General features: G+C 42.1%; 1 protein-coding gene across 1 annotated transcript; it reads left to right on the top strand.

The window, feature by feature from the left end:
* Positions 1–5,406: 5,406 nt before the first annotated feature.
* On the top strand, positions 5,407–15,065 carry LOC138949644 (zinc finger protein 436-like). Its single transcript, XM_070321435.1, has one exon. The coding sequence runs from the start codon at positions 5,427–5,429 to the stop codon at positions 7,386–7,388; it is 1,962 nt and encodes a 653-aa protein (XP_070177536.1). The 5' UTR covers positions 5,407–5,426; the 3' UTR covers positions 7,389–15,065.
* Positions 15,066–19,954: the final 4,889 nt, after the last annotated feature.

Raw genomic sequence — 19,954 nt, 5'->3', positions numbered from 1 at the left:
TTGTTAGTTTTTGTTGGTGATCTGTTTCAACCGTATATTTTTGTTCTTTTTTCATTATAAATGCCTTATTTTGTCTGAGAAAAAGAACCAGTTACTGAAAAATAAAAGTAAGAGCAGCAAAGTTACGCGGAAAGCAGGAAAAGACAACCCAACATTTCCAACATTAAATACAAGGCAGTAGCCTCCCTTGCGTTTGTCTGACTTCTTAGGTAGGTTTATGATTCCTACTGTTCCGAAATCGAATGCGATAAAATCGTTATCGTTAGATTTGACTGTGATATCAAGTTTGATTGAACAATGAGGGTGTGACAGTTCCGCCTCAACTTTTACAAAAAGTTGGATATGACGTCTTCAAAGACACACACACACACACACACACATACACCACGACCCTCGTCTCGATTCCCCCTCAATGTTAACCCCTTCGGCGCCAGCCATTCTGAAATGCTGCTTATTCCCCCCTCTGCTTCTTTCTCTCTGTAAACGTGTAGGGCTAGTTATTTTTTGGTAACTTATCTAACAACCAAAATCACTTACCCAACAACGGGCCTGAATCCTCGATAGGTAACATGTAGATGAGCCAGACTTTGAGGGAACTACCTTAGCGATTGAAAAGTTCAGAACACTCTAATGTACGAAATATACTTCTTTAGACCACACAATACAAACACACTGCATTTAAACTAGCAACTACAGACTTGGACACATTAATCTCCGAAAAGAATCCACGAGGTTTTTTTTTCTTCCAAATCCAAATCTAACGATCAGTGCAAAGAAACTCGCTCTAGATCTCTTATGAGTGCAAGTGAACTTCCAAGGCAAGTTACTCTCGTAGCGATAAGAGTAGTTTCCCTTCCACATTTCCTGAACTGAGTTGCTCGGACAAGACTGCAATCCGACGGTTAGTTTTCGACAATATTTCATTTTATAAACTGATCACGCGCAACCAAATGCACACGTCTCATCAATTTAAAGAATATACAGCGGTTTTATACACTATTTTGCCCCAGAAAATATATATGGTCTCAGTTCCGAGTTCGCGGTCATGAAAAAGCTCGTTGAAGCTCGCATTTTTCATGATCCGCTAACTTTGACCATTATTTTCAATAATCACTGAGACTCGGCATGTAACCTCTACATCTCCCAGTGCCAGGTGTTTTTGTGGCTGCAGTGCTGCGCATCAGTCACTACATTAAAATGCTCATAACTTCCTTATTTCTCTTACTGTTTTTTTGCAAATTGTTGGAAATTGATTCACGTTTTTATGTGTCTAGTTTAATTTTTTCTTTGAAATTGTTTAATTAAAAAAAAAAAAGATTATTATGTCACAAATTAAAAATACATAACATCAACTCAACAGCACTATATACAGGGACAGAAGTCAAACAAATGTTCATCAATTTTAACCCCTTGACTGCCTTATGACAGGTATACCCGTCTGCGCTTGTGCAGCCGCAGCGCCTTAGGACGGGTTTACCCGTCTTCTCCGTTCCGGGATTTTCCAGAAATGCTACGTCACTGCTGACACACAAATAGCAGCCAATGGCTTGGAAGGATACCATATTCTCATGAATAAACATAAGTGGTGATGCGGTTTTGCGTCTGAAGACTATTTTCGGCCTTGGCGATAGGGTAGGGGAGAGAAATTTCGACTCGTCAAAATGGCTAACGGTGACAGTCGACCGGGCCCTAGTAGAGAAAAACAAAGCCGGACTGACGCTACAGGCGGTGCAAATGATTATGGATACTGACAGGGGAAGGGGGAGATCTTCTTTCAGACGATTCGTTGGAAACAGGTAGATGACAGTGATTATAATCCTTTCTTGGAGCAAGTAAAACAGCCACCTGTGTTTGATCCACAGGCTCCGGAAGATGCGCCGGACTGATTTTTCAAAAGTTCATATTTAAACATTTTAAGCCAAACTAATTATTATTTCCATGATTAGACACTAAAAACAGATTCTTGGTTCAATTTCCTTTAAAAATAACATAGGTTTTACTTACCTACCTACTGCCAGTTTGGAGCTAGAATTTTTTGTGAATTATTACACCCCGAACTCCAATATTCCCTTGCAGTCAGGAATGCACATACGCAAGTTTTGATTGGCAGTGAAAGGGTTAATGTAGAAAGGCAGACTTACCAAATGAAGTGCAAGAAACAGCTATAATTCAAAGAATTTTGTCCAGCACAGACACAAAATAAATAAGGGTACACGTGGATATAGTGCCACGTCCCCTTCCTCCTCGTGTCAGTGACACAAAATAAATAAGGGTACACGTAGATATAGTGCCATGCCCCCTTCCTCCTCGTGTCAGTGACACAAAATAAATAAGGGTACACGTAGATATAGTGCCACGCCCCCTTCCTCCTCGTGTCAGTGACACAAAATAAATAAGGGTACACGTAGATATAGTGCCATGCCCCCTTCCTCCTCGTGTCAGTGACACAAAATAAATAAGGGTACACGTGGATATAGTGCCACGCCCCCTTCCTCCTCGTGTCAGTGACACAAAATAAATAAGGGTACACGTGGATATAGTGCCACGCCCCCTTCCTCCTCGTGTCAGTGACACAAAATAAATAAGGGTACACGTGGATATAGTGCCACGCCCCCTTCCTCCTCGTGTCAGTGACACAAAATAAATAAGGGTACACGTGGATATAGTGCCACGCCCCCTTCCTCCTCGTGTCAGTGACACAAAATAAATAAGGGTACACGTGGATATAGTGCCACGCCCCCTTCCTCCTCGTGTCAGTGACACAAAATAAATAAGGGTACACGTGGATATAGTGCCACGCCCCCTTCCTCCTCGTGTCAGTGACACAAAATAAATAAGGGTACACGTAGATATAGTGCCACGCCCCCTTCCTCCTCGTGTCAGTGACACAAAATAAATAAGGGTACACGTAGATATAGTGCCACGCCCCCTTCCTCCTCGTGTCAGTGACACTGACACTCTGCCACGCGGTCAGCGACCTCTCGCTCTCGTAGTGACATTTCTGCCACGTACCCTGGCTGTCACTGCCTGTGCACTGCCAAACATACCACCACTGTCATCCTCAGCATCCACTCTGGATGCATACGGCCGTTGGAAGGACTGCGAACGTCTCATATGAACTGCCATGTCAGTAGCTTCACTGTCAGACTCACTGTCATTGTCAGTCGGCAACCAGCCTTGAAGCGTAGCATCATTGTAATCACCACATGGGTGCTCCTTGTCCGATTCAATGTCCGTTTCGTTGCGCGAAACAAGGTTCAGTAGTCTCAAAACTTCAGTTGTTACAAAGGTTGGGTGTTGTGAGTTATTCTGTGCCATGGTGCTAACACAGCAGATCGAAAGTGTTCCAAAATATCGATCAAAATCGATACAAATAGACTCGCTGACTGCAGAAACAATGGCGGTGTGAAAAGTTAGGGGAATCCCCGTGCCGTGTGCAACATTTGACCCTTACAGCCTCTTAAAGAGCCGTTGCTACAACTGTAAAGTCACGTGTACTCGTCGCAGCAGAAATGCGACATCGGCGGTGAACCAAGAGGTCAAATACGACATCGGCGCCGAAAGGGTTAAAACATTTAGTCAAAACGTAAAAAGGAGTGCTTCTTAAAATGGGGGTAAATTTACAGAGGTTATTAGCAATAAGTCTGACAAAAACAAAACAGGGTCTTAAAAGGGAGGGAGTTTTAAAATGGGGGTAAATTGACAGAGGTTATGAGCAATGAGTCTGACAAAACAGGGTCTTAAAAGTGAGGTCAGTCTTAATAATAATAATAATAATAATAATAAATGAGCATTTATATAGCGCAACATCATAACTTTACAATTATGCTCTTTGCGCTTGACACATTTAAAATTCAAACACAGTTATACAAGCATTTACATCTACATTCATAGTCAGCAATGCTTGATTAAAAGCATACACCATCAAACATACATTACAACAGAGGGGTTCAACTGTAATACCTGTTATTAATTTTGTAAGAAGGCACATGCAATGCACAATGCTATGCAATCACACAAACACTTACATAACACACATACATACAGCATCACCCTCATCTCACCATCCCAGTCTTCCACAAAACATTTAGTCAAATCTTGACTATATTTCAAAGGTGTATACATAGCACAAGACTATTCACAACTTTACATAAAACTGTATCCAAACACGTTACGTTGACTTTAAACACATCACAAGAAACACTCCATTGGTTCACTTGTTAACTTTGATACGTTACAAAACGAATATTCAAACTCTTCCGTAAAACCCTCAGATCGACTGATGAGAACAGGTCAAACAGTAATATCTAAAGAAAACAAAACGAACATGGAACAGTTCATTTTACAGGTAAACAGGTCATCATATTGACCAACCAACAACAACATTCCTAAAACAGGGTTGGGTGAGACTACTATTTACAACCAATCTGTAACTGATCATATACTTCGTGACCGGCACGGTTGGCCTAGTGGTAAGGCATCCGCCCCGTGATCGGGAGGTCGTGGGTTCGAACCCCGGCCGGGTCATACCTAAGACTTTAAAATTGGCAATCTAGTGGCTGCTCCGCCTGGCGTCTGGCATTATGGGGTTAGTGCTAGGACTGGTTGGTCCGGTGTCAGAATAATGTGACTGGGTGAGACATGAAGCCTGTGCTGCGACTTCTGTCTTGTGTGTGGCGCACGTTATATGTCAAAGCAGCCCCGCCCTGATATGGCCCTTCGTGGTCGGCTGGGCGTTAAGCAAACAAACAAACAAACAAACATACTTCGTGCATGCTTCATACAAGGAACAGTCTAGTTTACAAAAAGAAAAGCAAGGAACTAGCTGATGTTGAAAACTAGAAACACGTGAGTCAAACGTATTCTAAAGCCTACTACGCTGTTTTGCAGCGCTCACATCAAAACCAGGACACGGAAAAGAGCACGTGAGTCTCACGCGTAAAGGTAGTTAAATAACGCTCCACAAAAAACAAGTCACAACAAGGTGCCATGATAAAAGCACGGTTATCTTCCTTTACACCGTAAAAGGACTAGAGCAAAATGTATTCACAACAAAAAATAGGTAAATGCATGCCACATCGGCATGCACACACACACTCACACACTCACACTCACACACACAAAGACCATGCCCCGCAGTGTTTTCTTTATGGTGCGGCTATGATTTACGTGCTGCACGATATCGCTACTGCTGTGGAAAGTGAAAGTAGGTTTTTACATGTTTTGCGTGGTGGCGCCACAGGGCTTCCTGTTTCAATTTTGAGTGCCGTATGAAGCATCTGTGTGTACTCTACAGTCTCTGTAGATACTAATTTGCATCACCTATATCACTTGCATTCCTTTCAGTGCCGGACAGGGAGGTCAAAACAGCTACCGTGACTGCGGTGCAGTCATTGGGCGGAAAAGCTGCAGTCAACACAGCTACCATGCCTACAGTGCAGTCATTGGACGGAAAAGCTGCAGTCAACACAGCTACCATGACTACAGTGCAGTCATTGGACGGAAAAGCTGCAGTCAACACAGCTACCATGACTACGGTGCAGTCATTGGACGGAAAAGCTGCAGTCAACACAGCTACCATGCCTACAGTGCAGTCATTGGACGGAAAAGCTGCAGTCAACACAGCTACGATGCCTACAGTGCAGTCATTGGGTGGAAAAGCTGCAGTGAATGGGCACAGCGATAGTGGTACCTGGCTGAAACTAGAGATTCAGACACCAGAAATACAAACTGCAGTCAACAATTGCAGTCATACTTGGCTGAAACAAGAAATACAGACACTAGAAACACAGACTGCAGTCAACACTCACAGTGATACCTGGCTGAAACGAGAGATACAGACACCAGAAAAACAGACTGCAGTCGACACTCATAGTGGTACCTGGCTGAAACAAGAGATACAGACATCCGAAACACAGACTGCAGTCGACACTCATAGTGATACCTGGCTAAAACAAGAGATACAGACACCAGAACCACAGACTGCAGTCGACACTCATAGCAATATCTGGCTAAACCAAGAGATACAGACACCAGAACCACAGACTGCAGTCGACACTCATAGCGATATCTGGCTAAATCAAGAGATACAGACACCGAAAACACAGATTGCAATGAACACTCATTGTGATACCTGGCTGAAACGAGGGAGGTGGATAACAGAAACTCAAAGCATGGGTAGATTAGAACTAAATGAGAGACGTGAAACAGATCCAGTTCCAATGTCTGGCACCACATTCCCGTGTTCAGGTCACAAGAATCAGCAGGTTGTGATTACACCATATACAGGGCAGAAAAAGCATGCATGCAATGAGTGTGGTGCCAGGTTTTTACGGTCTGGTGATTTGAAGCGACACATGTCAACACATACGAGAGAGAACAAGTATGAGTGTACTGAGTGTGTTGCTAGTTTCAAACTGTCTTCTTATTTGAAGAAACACATGTTAACACATACAGTGGAGAAAAGGCATGAATGCAATGAGTGTGGCGCCATGTTTTTACGGTCTGGCCATTTGAAGCAACACATGTTAACACATACAGGGGAGAAAAAGCATGCGTGCAATGAGTGTAGTACCACGTTCTCTCAGTCTGGTCATTTGAAGACACACATGTTAACACATACACGGGAGAAAAAGCATGCATGCAATGAGTGTAGTGCCATGTTTGTACGGTCTAGTAGTTTGAAGCAACACATGTTAACACATACGGGGGAGAAAAAGCATGCATGCAATGAGTGTGGTGCCAGGTTTTTCCAGTCTGGTAATTTGAAGCAACACATGTTAACACATACAGGAGAGAAAAATCATGCATGCAATGAGTGTAGTGCCAGGTTTTTCCAGTCTGGTTCTTTGAAACAACACATGTTAACACATAGAGGGGAGAAAAAGCATGCATGCAATGAGTGTAGTGCCATGTTTTTACGCTCTGGTTCTTTGAAGCAACACATGTTAACACATACAAGGGAGAAAAAACATGCATGCATTGATTGTAGAGCTAGGTTTTTACGGTCTTCTTATTTGAAGCAACACATGTTAACACATACAGGAGAGAAAAACCATGCATGCAATGAGTGTGGTGCTAGGTTTTTACGGTCTGGTAATTTGAAGCAACACATGTCAACACATACGGAAGAGAAAAAGTATGAGTGTACTGAGTGTGATGCTAGTTTCAAACTGTCTGGTAATTTGAAACAACACATGTCAACACATACGGAAGAGAAAAAGTATGAGTGTACTGAGTGTGATGCTAGTTTCAAACTGTCTGGTTCTTTGAAACGACACATGTTAATACATACAGGGGAGAAAAAGCATGCATGCAATGAGTGTGGTGCTAGGTTTTTACGGTCTGGTGATTTGAAGCAACACATGTCAACACATACGGGAGAGTAAAAGTATGAGTGTACTGAGTGTGATGCTAGTTTCAAACTGTCTTCTTATTGGAAGCAACAGATGTTAACACATACAGGGGAGAAAAAGCATACATGCAAAAAGTGTGGTGCCAGGTTTTTACGGTCTGGTAATTTTAAGCAACACATGTCAACACATGCGGGAGAGAAAAAGTATGAGTGTACTGAGTGATGCTAGTTTCAAACTGTCTTCTTATTTGAAGAAAGACACGTTAACACATACAGGAAAGAAAAAGCATGCATGCAATGAGTGGTACTAGGTTTTTACGGTCAGGTAATTTTAAGCGACATATGTTTACACATACAGGAGAGAAAAAGCATTTTGGTACAGAGTGTAATGCCAGGTTTTAGAGAAGCATCGATGTTGTTGCCGTTTTCTGATTCGAGTCAAGCGACACATGTTTACACATACAGGAGAGAAAAAGCATGTATGCAGCGATTGTGGTGCCAGGTTCTTGCAATCTGGTTCCTTGAAGCGACACATGTTAACACATACAGAGGAGAAAAAGCATATATGCAACTATTGTGGTGCGTCACACACAAGACAGAAGTCGCAGCACAGGCTTCACGTCTCACCCAGTCACATTATTCTGACACCGGAACAACCAGTCCTAGCACTAACCCCATAATGCCAGACATCAGGTGGAGCAGCCACTAGATTGCCAATTTTAAAGTCATAGGTATGACCCGGCTGGGGTTCGAACCCACAACCTCCCAATCACGGGGCGGATGCCTTGCCACTAGGCCAACCGTGCCGGTTGTACTCAAATTTTTTTGATTTGAAACAACACATGTTAATACATAAAGGAGAGAAAAACCATGCATGGAATGAGTGTGGTGCTAGGTTTTTACGGTCTGGTAAAGACTGGCACGGTTGGCCTAGTCTAGCGAGGATTTTTTACATACCTAGAGCTTTTCATGTCTTATTGATACATGTATAAGCAGATTCGCGATCATCGATAACGATTTTTAATGGTGTTGTGTAATTTTAAAATTACAAAGGAAATGATATGTAAGACAGTTTCAAGCGAGCTATCTTTCGCGGATGTACTTACTGTGCAAACAACTCTAAATAGGGCAAAAGTGTCACGTGATAATCAACTTTGGCTACGAATCAGACAATACTTTTCCGTAACCATTTGGAAGTGATGCAACAATATCACGGTCTCCTTCCCACAGCCGTCTCAGCATTTCGACTTGTTTTAACCTTAGAACGATGTCTTTATCATAACTGTGAAGAACATATCGGAGATTACTGTCAAAAGTCGGCCGATCTGCAATCACTTTCGTCTCGGTTGGGAGTTAACTGTGTATTACTGTTGTAATAGATTCATCGCACAAACGAAGCATCCAGTCAGAGATAAAACTGGCGCTAGCCGTTGAAGCGATGATGTTCAGTATGTGCTCGCCGCTGACCTTCGCAGTTGCTCTTCCCAATCTCAGTTCAAATCAAAACTAAAAACACACCTTTTCCACAAACATTTACCGTGAAATACATTTTCAAGCCTGATCCGTTTCTGATGGTCACTTTTGTCCCATGATTGTACTGTACATAGTTTTTCATGTATGTGTTTTGCGCGCTCGTGAGTGCGTATGTTTGTGATAATGTATTATTGTGCAATTTGGTTTATGTAGTGCGCGTGTCTGCCCGTGCGTGTGTTTGTGATAATGTTTTACAGAGCAACGAGTTATTCATTGATATGTGTGTGATTGCACGTTAAATAATGTTATGTTGTCGTAGTTTTTTGTTGTTGATTGTACAGCGCTTTGAGCAGGGTTAAACCCTGGATATATGCACTATAGAAATATTATGCATTATTATTTTGGTGCTCACAACACCCCCGTCGCGATATAACCTTGAATGGTTGAAAACGACGTTAAACACCAAATAAAGAAAGAAAGAAAGAAAGAAAGCTCACAACACCAGATTTTGATTGGATTTTGTTGAAGTCATCGCTGCGATATTGCTTTGAATATCACCGCATTTTGCGACAGTCAAAACATCATGTTCCTCGCGCCCCCTAATTGGCGTAGAGGCGCGTCCCCCGGGTGGTGGATGGGGGAGCCTTCTCTACTAACTTCTGAGAGAAGGTCGCATCACTCTCGATGCCGTGAACCTAATCAGGATCTTTTTCTTGTTTCTTTATTTCTGCCTCCCCAAAGTCCTTTTACTTTCCTTTTCTCACCCATAAAATTCTTCACTTATTACCCTTGTTAAGTGGTTCTTGTATAGAATATAGTCAATGTTTGTAAAGATTTTAGTCAAGCAGTATGTAAGAAATGTTTAGTCCTTTGTGCTGGAAACTTGCATTCTCCCAGTAAGGTCATATATTGTACTACGTTGCAAGCCCCTGGAGCAATTTTTGAGTCACTTGAGAAAAAGTGACTCTATGTAATCGGTCAGTGTTAGTCTGTCCGGCCGGCCGGCCGGCCGGCCGGCCGTCTGGCCGGTCGTCCGTAGACACCACCTTAACGTTTGACTTTTCTCGGAAACTATCAAAGCGATCGGGCTCATATTTTGTTTAGTCGTGACCTCCAATGACCTCTACACTTTAACGATGGTTTCGTTGACCTTTGACCTTTTTCAAGGTCACAGGTCAGCGTCAAAGGAAAAATTAGACATTTTATATCTTTGACAAAGTATCTCGGAAACTATCAAAGCGATCGGGCTCATATTTTGTTTAGTCGTGACCTCCAATGACCTCTACACTTTAACGATGGTTTCGTTGACCTTTGACCTTTTTCAAGGTCACAGGTCAGCGTCAAAGGAAAAATTAGACATTTTATATCTTTGACAAAGTATCTCGGAAACTATCAAAGCGATCGGGCTCATATTTTGTTTAGTCGTGACCTCCAATGACCTCTACACTTTAACGATGGTTTCGTTGACCTTTGACCTTTTTCAAGGTCACAGGTCAGCGTCAAAGGAAAAATTAGACATTTTATATCTTTGACAAAGTTCATCGGATGTGATTGAAACTTTGTAGGATTATTCTTTACATCAAAGTATTTACATCTGTAGCCTTTTACGAACGTTATCAGAAAAACAAGGGAGATAACTAGCCTTTTCTGTTCGGCAACACACAACTTAACGTTGGGCTTTTCTCTGAAACTATAAAAGTGACCGGGCTCAAATTTTATGTGAACGTGACTCATTGTGTTGTGAATAGCAATTTCTTCCTGTCCATCTGATGCCTCATATAATATTCAGAACTGCGAAAGTGACTCGATCGAGCGTTTGCTCTTCTTGTTTGATTAGTGCTTTTGTGAACAAGAAACACTTAACAAGTGGCTCTATCCCATATAACCTTCGTGGTTGAAAACGACGTTAAACACCAAATAAAGAAAAAAAGAAAGAAAGAAAACATCATGTTAGACTCTGTGTGTGTGTGTGTGTGTGTGTGTGTGTGTGTGTGTGTGTGTGTGTGTGAAGTTTATGCGACTGTTTGCATGCGCTGTGATTATGAGCGTCAGTGATGATACTTATTGCTTCCAATGCTCATGTTATAAGTTAATCTTAGTAGTGTACCTATGTTTGATTATAATTAATGATTGTGTGTTTGTCAATATTAGAAAGGCGATGTCGTACCCCCCGCGGATTAGGGGGAAGAATTTACCCGATGCTCCCCAGCATGTCGTATTGAGAGGCGACTAATGGATTCTGTTTCTCCTTTTACCCTGTTTCTCCTTACAAAGATGTGAGTAGCATATTTGTGATGTGAACAACGTCGTGTTTTTAACCTCCCTAGATGTTGAAGCGCGATGTCTGTGGCAGCGTTATTCACGTGTTTCGGGTGTTACACGAAAAACTCTAGTTTAAGATGAGCTGTGTTTACGAGTATGAGACATGTAGCTGGTTTTGGTTTGATATCGTCACAACGCTATAGAGGCTCGACCGAGCAAGGTGTCTTAGCGGGTGTCAAGTTTGTCTGGGACAAATTCACTCTTTCAAGAGACGGGTCTCTTAAGGTAAATGATTTACTATGTTGTATATTATTGAAGTTTGATTACACAGCTGCAATGTAAAGGTTAGTGTATACAAAGTGCACTAAATCTTAGTGTGAAGTTTTAAGAGAATTCTTGATGTAATTGTATCACGGTTTTTCTTGGGGAATTTCTTGAACATAAATGTTACGCATTTATGTTATGTTTAAGACGGTGATGCTTTGTATGGCAGAGTTATTCATAGATTAAGTATTAGCTTGGATATTGAATGTGGACGGAATGTGAACGTTAGAATGAACGAGAATGTATGAGTTGATACACGAATGTTTGGAAGAAGAGATGGCTTTAGAGAATGTTGTATTAAGACTTGGTTAAATTCTTTAGGAGTTTCCATGAGGAGTTTCCATGGCGTGTACGAGGGACGGACCTTACACGGAGAAGCGCGGGACGATGGTGGCGAGCAAGGGACCACATCGGCGCAGATGACTAGACGAGGGGAGTCTTCATCGTTACCGGTCGTAGCTGACGACGGTTCTTTTCGCTAATGGCAGAAAGGGTTCTCGGGGAGAAACGTGCAAGGTGTGTGTTGGCATCTACAATGAGAGTTTCTGGGAATTCATCATTCTATGAGGATTCAGCGACACAAGGAAGTGAAACTGACGACATGCAGTGAGCCGTGATTTGAACTCGTGAGTGTCTGTCAGCACCTTATCTTGGGTTATAATCTATCTTTGAGAAAGTATCTTTATACTATGTATTTACCGGTACATGCATTGAGTGAATGCTAAAAGATTGTGTGAACTGTGTGTCGAGAAGTTGATTCGTATTGATGTATTTGAAGTGAAGAATTGTGTTGAAATTGGTGAGGAAATAATAAGCCTGTATTCTCCCAAATTCTGTTGTTTGAAGTGTATGGTGTGAAAAGGGTAGAGACAGTGCAATAGGGCAGAACACGTACATATGAAAGTAATTTCATTTATTTCACACCAAACCACTTCATGACAGTTAAGTGTTTCTTGTATAGAATATAGTCAATGTTTGTAAAGATTTTAGTCAAGCAGTACCCCCCGCGGGTTAGGGGGAAGAATTTACCCGATGCTCCCCAGCATGTCGTGAGAGGCGACTAACGGATTCTGTTTCTCCTTTTACCCTTGCTAAGTGTTTCTTGTATAGAATATAGTCAATTTTTGTAAAGATTTTAGTCGAGCAGTATGTAAGAAATGTTAAGTCCTTTGTACTGGAAACTTGCATTCTCCCAAAAAGGTAATATATTGTACTACGTTGTAAGGTAATATATTGTACTACGTTGCGAGCCCCTGGAGCAAATTTTTGATTAGTGCTTTTGTGAACAAGAAACAATTGACAAGTGGCTCTATCCCATCTCCCCCCTTTCCCCGTCGCGATATAACCTTGAATGGTTGAAAACGACGTTAAACACCAAAGAAAGAAAGAAAGTCAAGCAGTATGTAAGAAATGTTAAGTCCTTTGTACTGGAAACTTGCATTCTCCCAGTAAGGTCATATATTGTACTACGTTGCAAGCCCCTGGAGTAATTTTTTGAGTCACTTGAGAAAAAGTGACTATGTAATCGGTCAGTGTTAGTCTGTCCGGCCGTCCGGCCGGCCGTCCGGCCGGCCGTCCGGCCGGCCGGCCGTCCGTAGACACCACCTTAACGTTGGACTTTTCTCGGAAACTATCAAAGCGATCGGGCTCATATTTTGTTTAGTCGTGACCTCCAATGACCTCTACACTTTAACGATGGTTTTGTTGACCTTTGACCTTTTTCAAGGTCACAGGTCAGCGTCAAAGGAAAAATTAGACATTTTATATCTTTGACAAAGTTCATCGGATGTGATTGAAACTATGTAGGATTATTCTTTACATCAAAGTATTTACATCTGTAGCCTTTTACGAACGTTATCAGAAAAACAAGGGAGATAACTAGCCTTTTCTGTTCGGCAACACACAACTTAACGTTGGGCTTTTCTCGGAAACTATAAAAGTGACCGGGCTCAAATTTTATGTGAACGTGACTCCCAGTGACCTCTACACTTTGACGTCTGCTTTGGTGACCTTTGACCTTTTTCAAGGTCACAGGTATGTCTTGAAGGAAAAATTGCCTCATATAATATTCAGAACTGCGAAAGTGACTCGATCGAGCATTTGCTCTTCTTGTTTATTAGTGCTTTTGTGAACAAGAAACAATTGACAAGTGGCTCTATCCCATCTCCCCCCCCCCCCCCCCTTTCCCCGTCACGATATAATCTTGGACGGTTGAAAACGACGTTAAACACCAAATAAAGTAAAGAAAGGCGATGTGGTGCCAAAAGAAAAATTTCCTTGTTTGTGTAAAATGAACTGAAATGGACATTAAAGTTGTCTTATCTTATCTTATGTTACAGACATGCTGTAACATGCAACACATCTAGTTATGGTTTAACTCAGTCCAAGTAACCTCATGTTATTGTAGACTTACAAAACTCCTTGTGTTGGTGGTGTCACAGCTTCCTTGTAATTTTATTAACATCATGTTATTGCTGGTGTAACATGCAGCACCCCATGTTTTGTTGGTGTTACAGCTTGCTCAAATCCCTATTAACACCATGTTATGTTGGTGTTAAAGCTTGCGCAAATGCCTATTAACACCATGTTATGTTGGTGTTACAGCTTGCTCAAATGCCTATTATTTCCGCCCTGATATGGTCCTTCGTGGTCGGTTGGGCGTTAAGCAAACAAGCAAACAAAATTGCCTATTAACACTATGTTATGTTGGTGTTTCAGCTTGCTCAAATGCCTATTAACACCATGTTATGTTGGTGTTAGTGCTTGCTCAAATGTCTATTAACACCTTGTTTTGTTGGTGTTAGGCTTGCTTGTAAAAAACAACAACCACCATGTTTTGGTGTTCACATCATTGTTTTCACCTGGATGGAATCATGTGTCGGAAAGGAAAGCATGATGTTTGGAAATTGTGTGTGGGTTTCATGCTTGGATATTGCACTTTGCTGACTTAATTGTCACAGGTTAATTTACATTTAATATCAGTTTTTAACTGCATCATTCTTCACACATTATGTAAAAATCTTAACATTTACACTTTGGTTGTAAAAGTATTGCACTTTATTCAAACAGGACAAAAACAAAAACATGCAGACGGTGATAAACCGAATGACTCAAGTAACAACCATGTTGTTTTGTTTTGTTGTAGGTGTGCGTCAGGCATGGGAATTGAAAAAAGTAAAAAAGGCTGAAAATGTTTAAAGGCACAGTAATCCTCCCGTAAACCATCACAGATACTGTCAGGCTTTTACACACAGTACAAATACCCTTCCATTTGAACACACACCGAACAGGAACATCCTAGGTGCCGTACGTAAAGAGCGAGCAGTTTTCAAAGAATTAATTTTTCGGATTGAGACCATCTCAATCGGACCCATCCTGAACTCAGGTCAAAAATGAGTTACTTCCCTTCAACTGGCGATAACCGTGGAGCGATGATTGTGCGTTTTGGCGCTGGACCTAACTTTTAAAATCTAAATAATAAATTGACAGCAAAACATTCTTAAATCATAAAAGAATTATTTTTTTCATCAATACAAGATCAGTACAATTCGAAGTTTGAAAAAAGAAAAGCCCAGAAGCAGGGTCACGCAAGGTCGTGGTTTTCGTAGCAGACGACGGTTTATAGGCAGTCAAAAGGCATCGCTCGAGTTCTTGTGAACCACATTCGTTTGTTTCGTGAAAAGTCAGAGGTACATAATAACGTGCTATTGCGGATAAGCTCACAGCGAGCCGCATTCAAATTACAAACTGACGACTGCATTGTGAAAAAGGGAAACTGGATCACATGGGTTCACGATAGCTCAGGGGTAAGATAAACCACCCAAAAATAAATTCTTTGAAAATTGCTCGCTCTTTACGTAGGGCACCTAGGATGTTCCCGTTTGGTGAGCGTTGAAATGGAAGGGTGTTTGTACTGTGTGTAAAAGCCTGACAGTATCTGTGATGGTTTATGGGAGGCTTACTGTGCCTTTAAGTAATAGCTAGTCAATGTCGAGGGTGCAAAGCGCCTAGCCTTACTACTACTACTGCATAATATTACTATAGCGCATATATCCAGGGTTTAACCCAGCTCAAAGTGCTGTGCAATCAAAAAACTACGACAACATAACATTATTTAACGTGCAATCACACACATATCAATAACACATTGCTCAATGAAACATTATCACAAACAAACGCACGGGCACACTCACGCACTACATAAAACAAATTGCACAATAATATATTATCACAAACATACGCACTCACGCGTGCGCAAAACACTGACATACATGAAAAACTATGTACAGTACATGGGACAAAAGTGACCAGCAGGAACTGACCAGGCATGAAAATGTATTTCACGGTAAATGTTTGCGGAAAAGGTGTGTTTTAAGTTACTAAGTAGATCCGGGGGCATGAACCCCCCCCTCCCGGAATTTTGTTTCTTCAAATAACCCAAATGGTGCAATTTGGGGTCATCTGAGCTTCAAGTTTGCCATTAAAATCTGGTTTTAGAACCATTTTCGTCTCCCCTATTCATTTTTTCGAAAGAACAAAAACAATTTCGGCGGAAATGTGCCTTTTGGCGGACAATACCCATGTCTGGTGCGTGTTTTGTTGTTGTTGTGTGTGCGTGTTTTGTTGTTGCATGTGTGCGTGTTTTGTTGTTGTGTGTGCATGTTTTGTTGTTGAGTGTGTGCGTGTTTTGTTTGTGCGTGTGTTGTTGTGTGTGTGCGTGTTTTCTTGTGTGTGTGCGGGTGTTGTACAGTTGTCTCTGTGCGTGTGTTGTTGTGTGTGTGCGTGTTTTCTTGTTGTGTGTGTGTGCGTGTTTGTTGTGTGATTGTGTGTTTTGTGTGCGTGTTTTGTTGTCAAGTTGTGTGTGTGTGTGTGTGTTTTGTTGTTGTTGTGTGTGTGCGTGTGTTATTGTTGTGTGCATGTGTTATTGTTGTGTGTGTGTTTTGTTGTTGATGTGTGTGTGCTTTGTTGTTGTGTGAGTGTGCATGTTTTGTTGTGTGTGTGTTTTGTTGTTGATGTGTGTGTGCTTTGTTGTTGTTGTGTGTGCGTGCATGTTTTGTTGTGTGTGTGTGTTTTGTTGTTGTGTGTGTGCGTGTGTTATTGTTGTGTGTGTGTGTGCATGTTTTGTTGTGTGTGTGCGTGTTTTGTTGTTGATGTGTGTGTGCTTTGTTGTTGTTGTGTGCGTGTGTTCTTGTGTGTGTGTTTTGTTGTTGTGTGTGTGTGTGTGTTTTTTGTGTTGTGTGTGCGTGTTTTGTTGTGTGTGTTTTGTTGTTGTGTGTATGCATGTTTTGTTGTTGTTGTGTGTGTGCGTGTTTAGTTGTGTGTGTGCGTGTTTTCAATGTTGTTGATGAGGCCTCTGTGGAGCCGGAAAGCGTGCCGCCGAAAGCAACTAATTTTAAGTGTTCACACACACACACACACACACACACACACACACACACACACACACACACACACACACACGGGTATACCCTGGTCATAGCAGTCAAACCGACTGACACACACTCGCACGTACACACACTCACAATCACACACCATGCCGTGACACATACCGTGCCATGACACACACATGCCGTGACACACACCACACCGACTCGCACCGCACACTTCAGACGCTACATGATTATGAAATATGTGATGACAATAATCCCAATTGTTGTTACACTTTTACAAAGACAGAACTGCAATAATTACTTCGGTGTATTTTGAATGATAGTATTTTTCAACGTTTGCTATGATTCAAACGAGTCTTGTGAGCGTGTGCTGTGACGTCACCGATCTCGATGGGGCAACTTGCAAACTTGCGCAGTGTGACTCGCGCTCGCAGCGTCGGAATATTTTCCTCGCACGCTGTGTGGGAACGAAGAGGGAATTCCCACTTTTATCCCATTTCTGTCGAAGTGCAAGCTTGTTTCCCAGAGACTAAGGGATGGCCCAGGTCTATACCACTTTCTTCCCATTAGTTGCTTTGACTGTGGGAGTTCTGTGGGATGGGAGTGGGCCCACTCTCCCATCCTCTTCCCACCCAGTGGGAATTCAATATGCGTGTTACTTGGGTTACGAATTCCGCTGGAGTAATCTATTTGTCCGCGTCAAATGATATTATTTTAACGATTTTATTTTCAAACGGCATTTATTTCTCAAACAGTTCGGAATCGTATTTGGTACAGTCTTCGCCTTTGCCTTTTCCGGTTTGCGAAACAAAATGGCGCACCGCAAAGACATTGAAGCAAATGTTCAACATTGGATGAAAGTTTGAAAAACAAGTGGAGATGGGATTGGACATGGGAGAAGGTTGATAAAGAACTTATTGGAGAATTCATCACAGTATCTATAACTTGTTGACTGAATAATATGGAGAGAAGTGAAGATGGAACAGAATACTGGAGGCTTGAGAGTTAAATTGTGCTGACTGAAAACTCCTTGTAGTTTGTTAGATGTTTGAGGCCAATTAGGCCTGTTCATCCTTCTGTGGTCGTTTTCGTAGTAAACTTTAGCAACTTTGGCATGCATGGTGGGATCAGCCTAGTTACTAGCTAGTTACTAGTAGCACTCAGGATCAAACACAGAGGGGAGATCTTTCCAGTGGGCGTCCAACCTGGCCTTAAAGGCATTCACAGATGGTGCCGTCACGACCTGGTCTGGCAGGCTATTCCACGTGTTCACAATCCTCTCGCTGAAGAAGTTGCCTCGGACATTGAGTCTGTAGCGGGGCTTGCTTAGCTTCAGGGTACTGCCTCGGGTGTCTCTGCCAGCGAAGAAAGAGAACTGTGGCCGCTCTGTCCTGATAACTAACACTGTAACAGTAAGTTTGAGCTTCAATGCATTAGGGCGTCACTTAGATCATACCAGGGCTTGCCAAATTTTAAAATGTCTGTATTTCCCAGGGAAATGTAAATCCAATTTCTACATTTCCCCCCAAATATTTAGGTTTCCCTAAAAAAAATCGAAGTGGATTCACAGCGCGCGGCGCGTTGTGCAGCGTTGCGATTTACAACGCGCGGCGATATGAGGAGCGCTGCGATTCACGACGCGCGATGTATTCTGCCAATACATTTCCTTCACAATCTCAAAGTTTACAACAGCTACATCTATCTGATCTATTTGGGAAATAAAACTGTCAATAAAACGAAAAACAGAGCTCCATTCTCTCTCTCACTCTTTCAACTGAATTCACCATATATCGCTGCGCCGATGTAAAAACGTGCCTACCTCTGCTGAACAATCCTCATTGCGGTCAATGCGCCTGCGCCAATCTTGGACTTACAAAATGCGAGCCTTCGACCGATCGAACCATGGGTTAGGGTTCGGGTTAGGATTAGGGTTAGGGTTAGGGTTAGGTTGACCTGATTAATCTCCCCATGTTAGCGCATGCGCATTGACCGCAATGAGAAGGATTGTTCAGGCAGAGTTTTCCGAGTTGTGACACCGGCCTTGAATACTTGGCAGTCATATCACTACATGTCATTGCAATGGCTTCTACTATATTCCCCCCGCGGGTTAGGGGGAAGAATTTCCCAGCATGTCGTAGGAGGCGACTAATGGACTCTGTTTCTCCTTTTACCCTTGTTAGGTGTTTCTTGTATAGAATATAGAAATTAATATAGTCAATGTTTGTAAAGATTTTGGTCAAGCAGTATGTAAGAGATGTTAAGTCCTTTGTATTGGAAACTTACATTCTCCCAGTAAGGTCATATATTGTGCTACGTTGCGGGCCCCTGGAGCAATTTTTTGATCGGTGCTTTTGTGAACGGGAAACAATTAACAAGTGGCTCTATCCCATCTCCCCCCTTCCCTCCGTCGCGATATAACCTTGAATGGTTGAAAACGACGTTAAACACCAAATAAATAAAGAAAGAAAGCTTCTACTATATGGAAAGGAGCTGAGTTTTTAAACTGGGATGACGTTTTTAAACAATTATCCGAGTACAGTGCCTCGGAACTGTTAATCCGTGTCACATCAGTTAACACTTCAGCAGCCATTTTGGAATTCGCGCATGCGCAGATAGTTTTTTCAGTGGTTTTTTTTCGGTTGATTTGAACACGTATATTCAGTCTGCAGAAAGTGCAATTTTGTAGTCTTGTAGCCCTGAAGTTGCTTTTGAGTGTCCAAAGAAAGAGTGTAAAATGTTGCTAATAATCATGCATGTACAAAAATAAAGCGCGTCAACAATCTGCGCTGGTGAGAGCAATGGCCGCGCTCTGAGAATCGCTGCGCTGCACAACGCGCCGCGCTCTGTGAATCGCCGCGCTGCACAGCGCGCCGCGCTCTGTGAATCGCTTGCCTAAAAAAATTTCGAAAAAAATCACCTTGAAAACTAATCTTTTGAATTTGACAAGCGGCATACTTTGAATCACGAAATTCCAACCACGTGAACTCATCCTTCCATGAATGGAGAAACTGCCTCGATCGCTTCTCTCGGTCGTACACTTAATCTTTTTTCAGTTTTTTGCAGGGTTCTTCTTTTGCACTACAGTCACTACTCCCTCTGTTCGTTTTCACGAATCCGAACCTTTCTATTAACGACATTACAATCACACGAC

This window comes from Littorina saxatilis, linkage group LG16 (assembly GCF_037325665.1).
Source record: "Littorina saxatilis isolate snail1 linkage group LG16, US_GU_Lsax_2.0, whole genome shotgun sequence".
Lineage (NCBI taxonomy): Eukaryota > Metazoa > Mollusca > Gastropoda > Littorinimorpha > Littorinidae > Littorina > Littorina saxatilis.
Note: the sequence above shows the minus strand (reverse complement) of the source record. Positions and strands in the feature narration are given on the sequence as shown.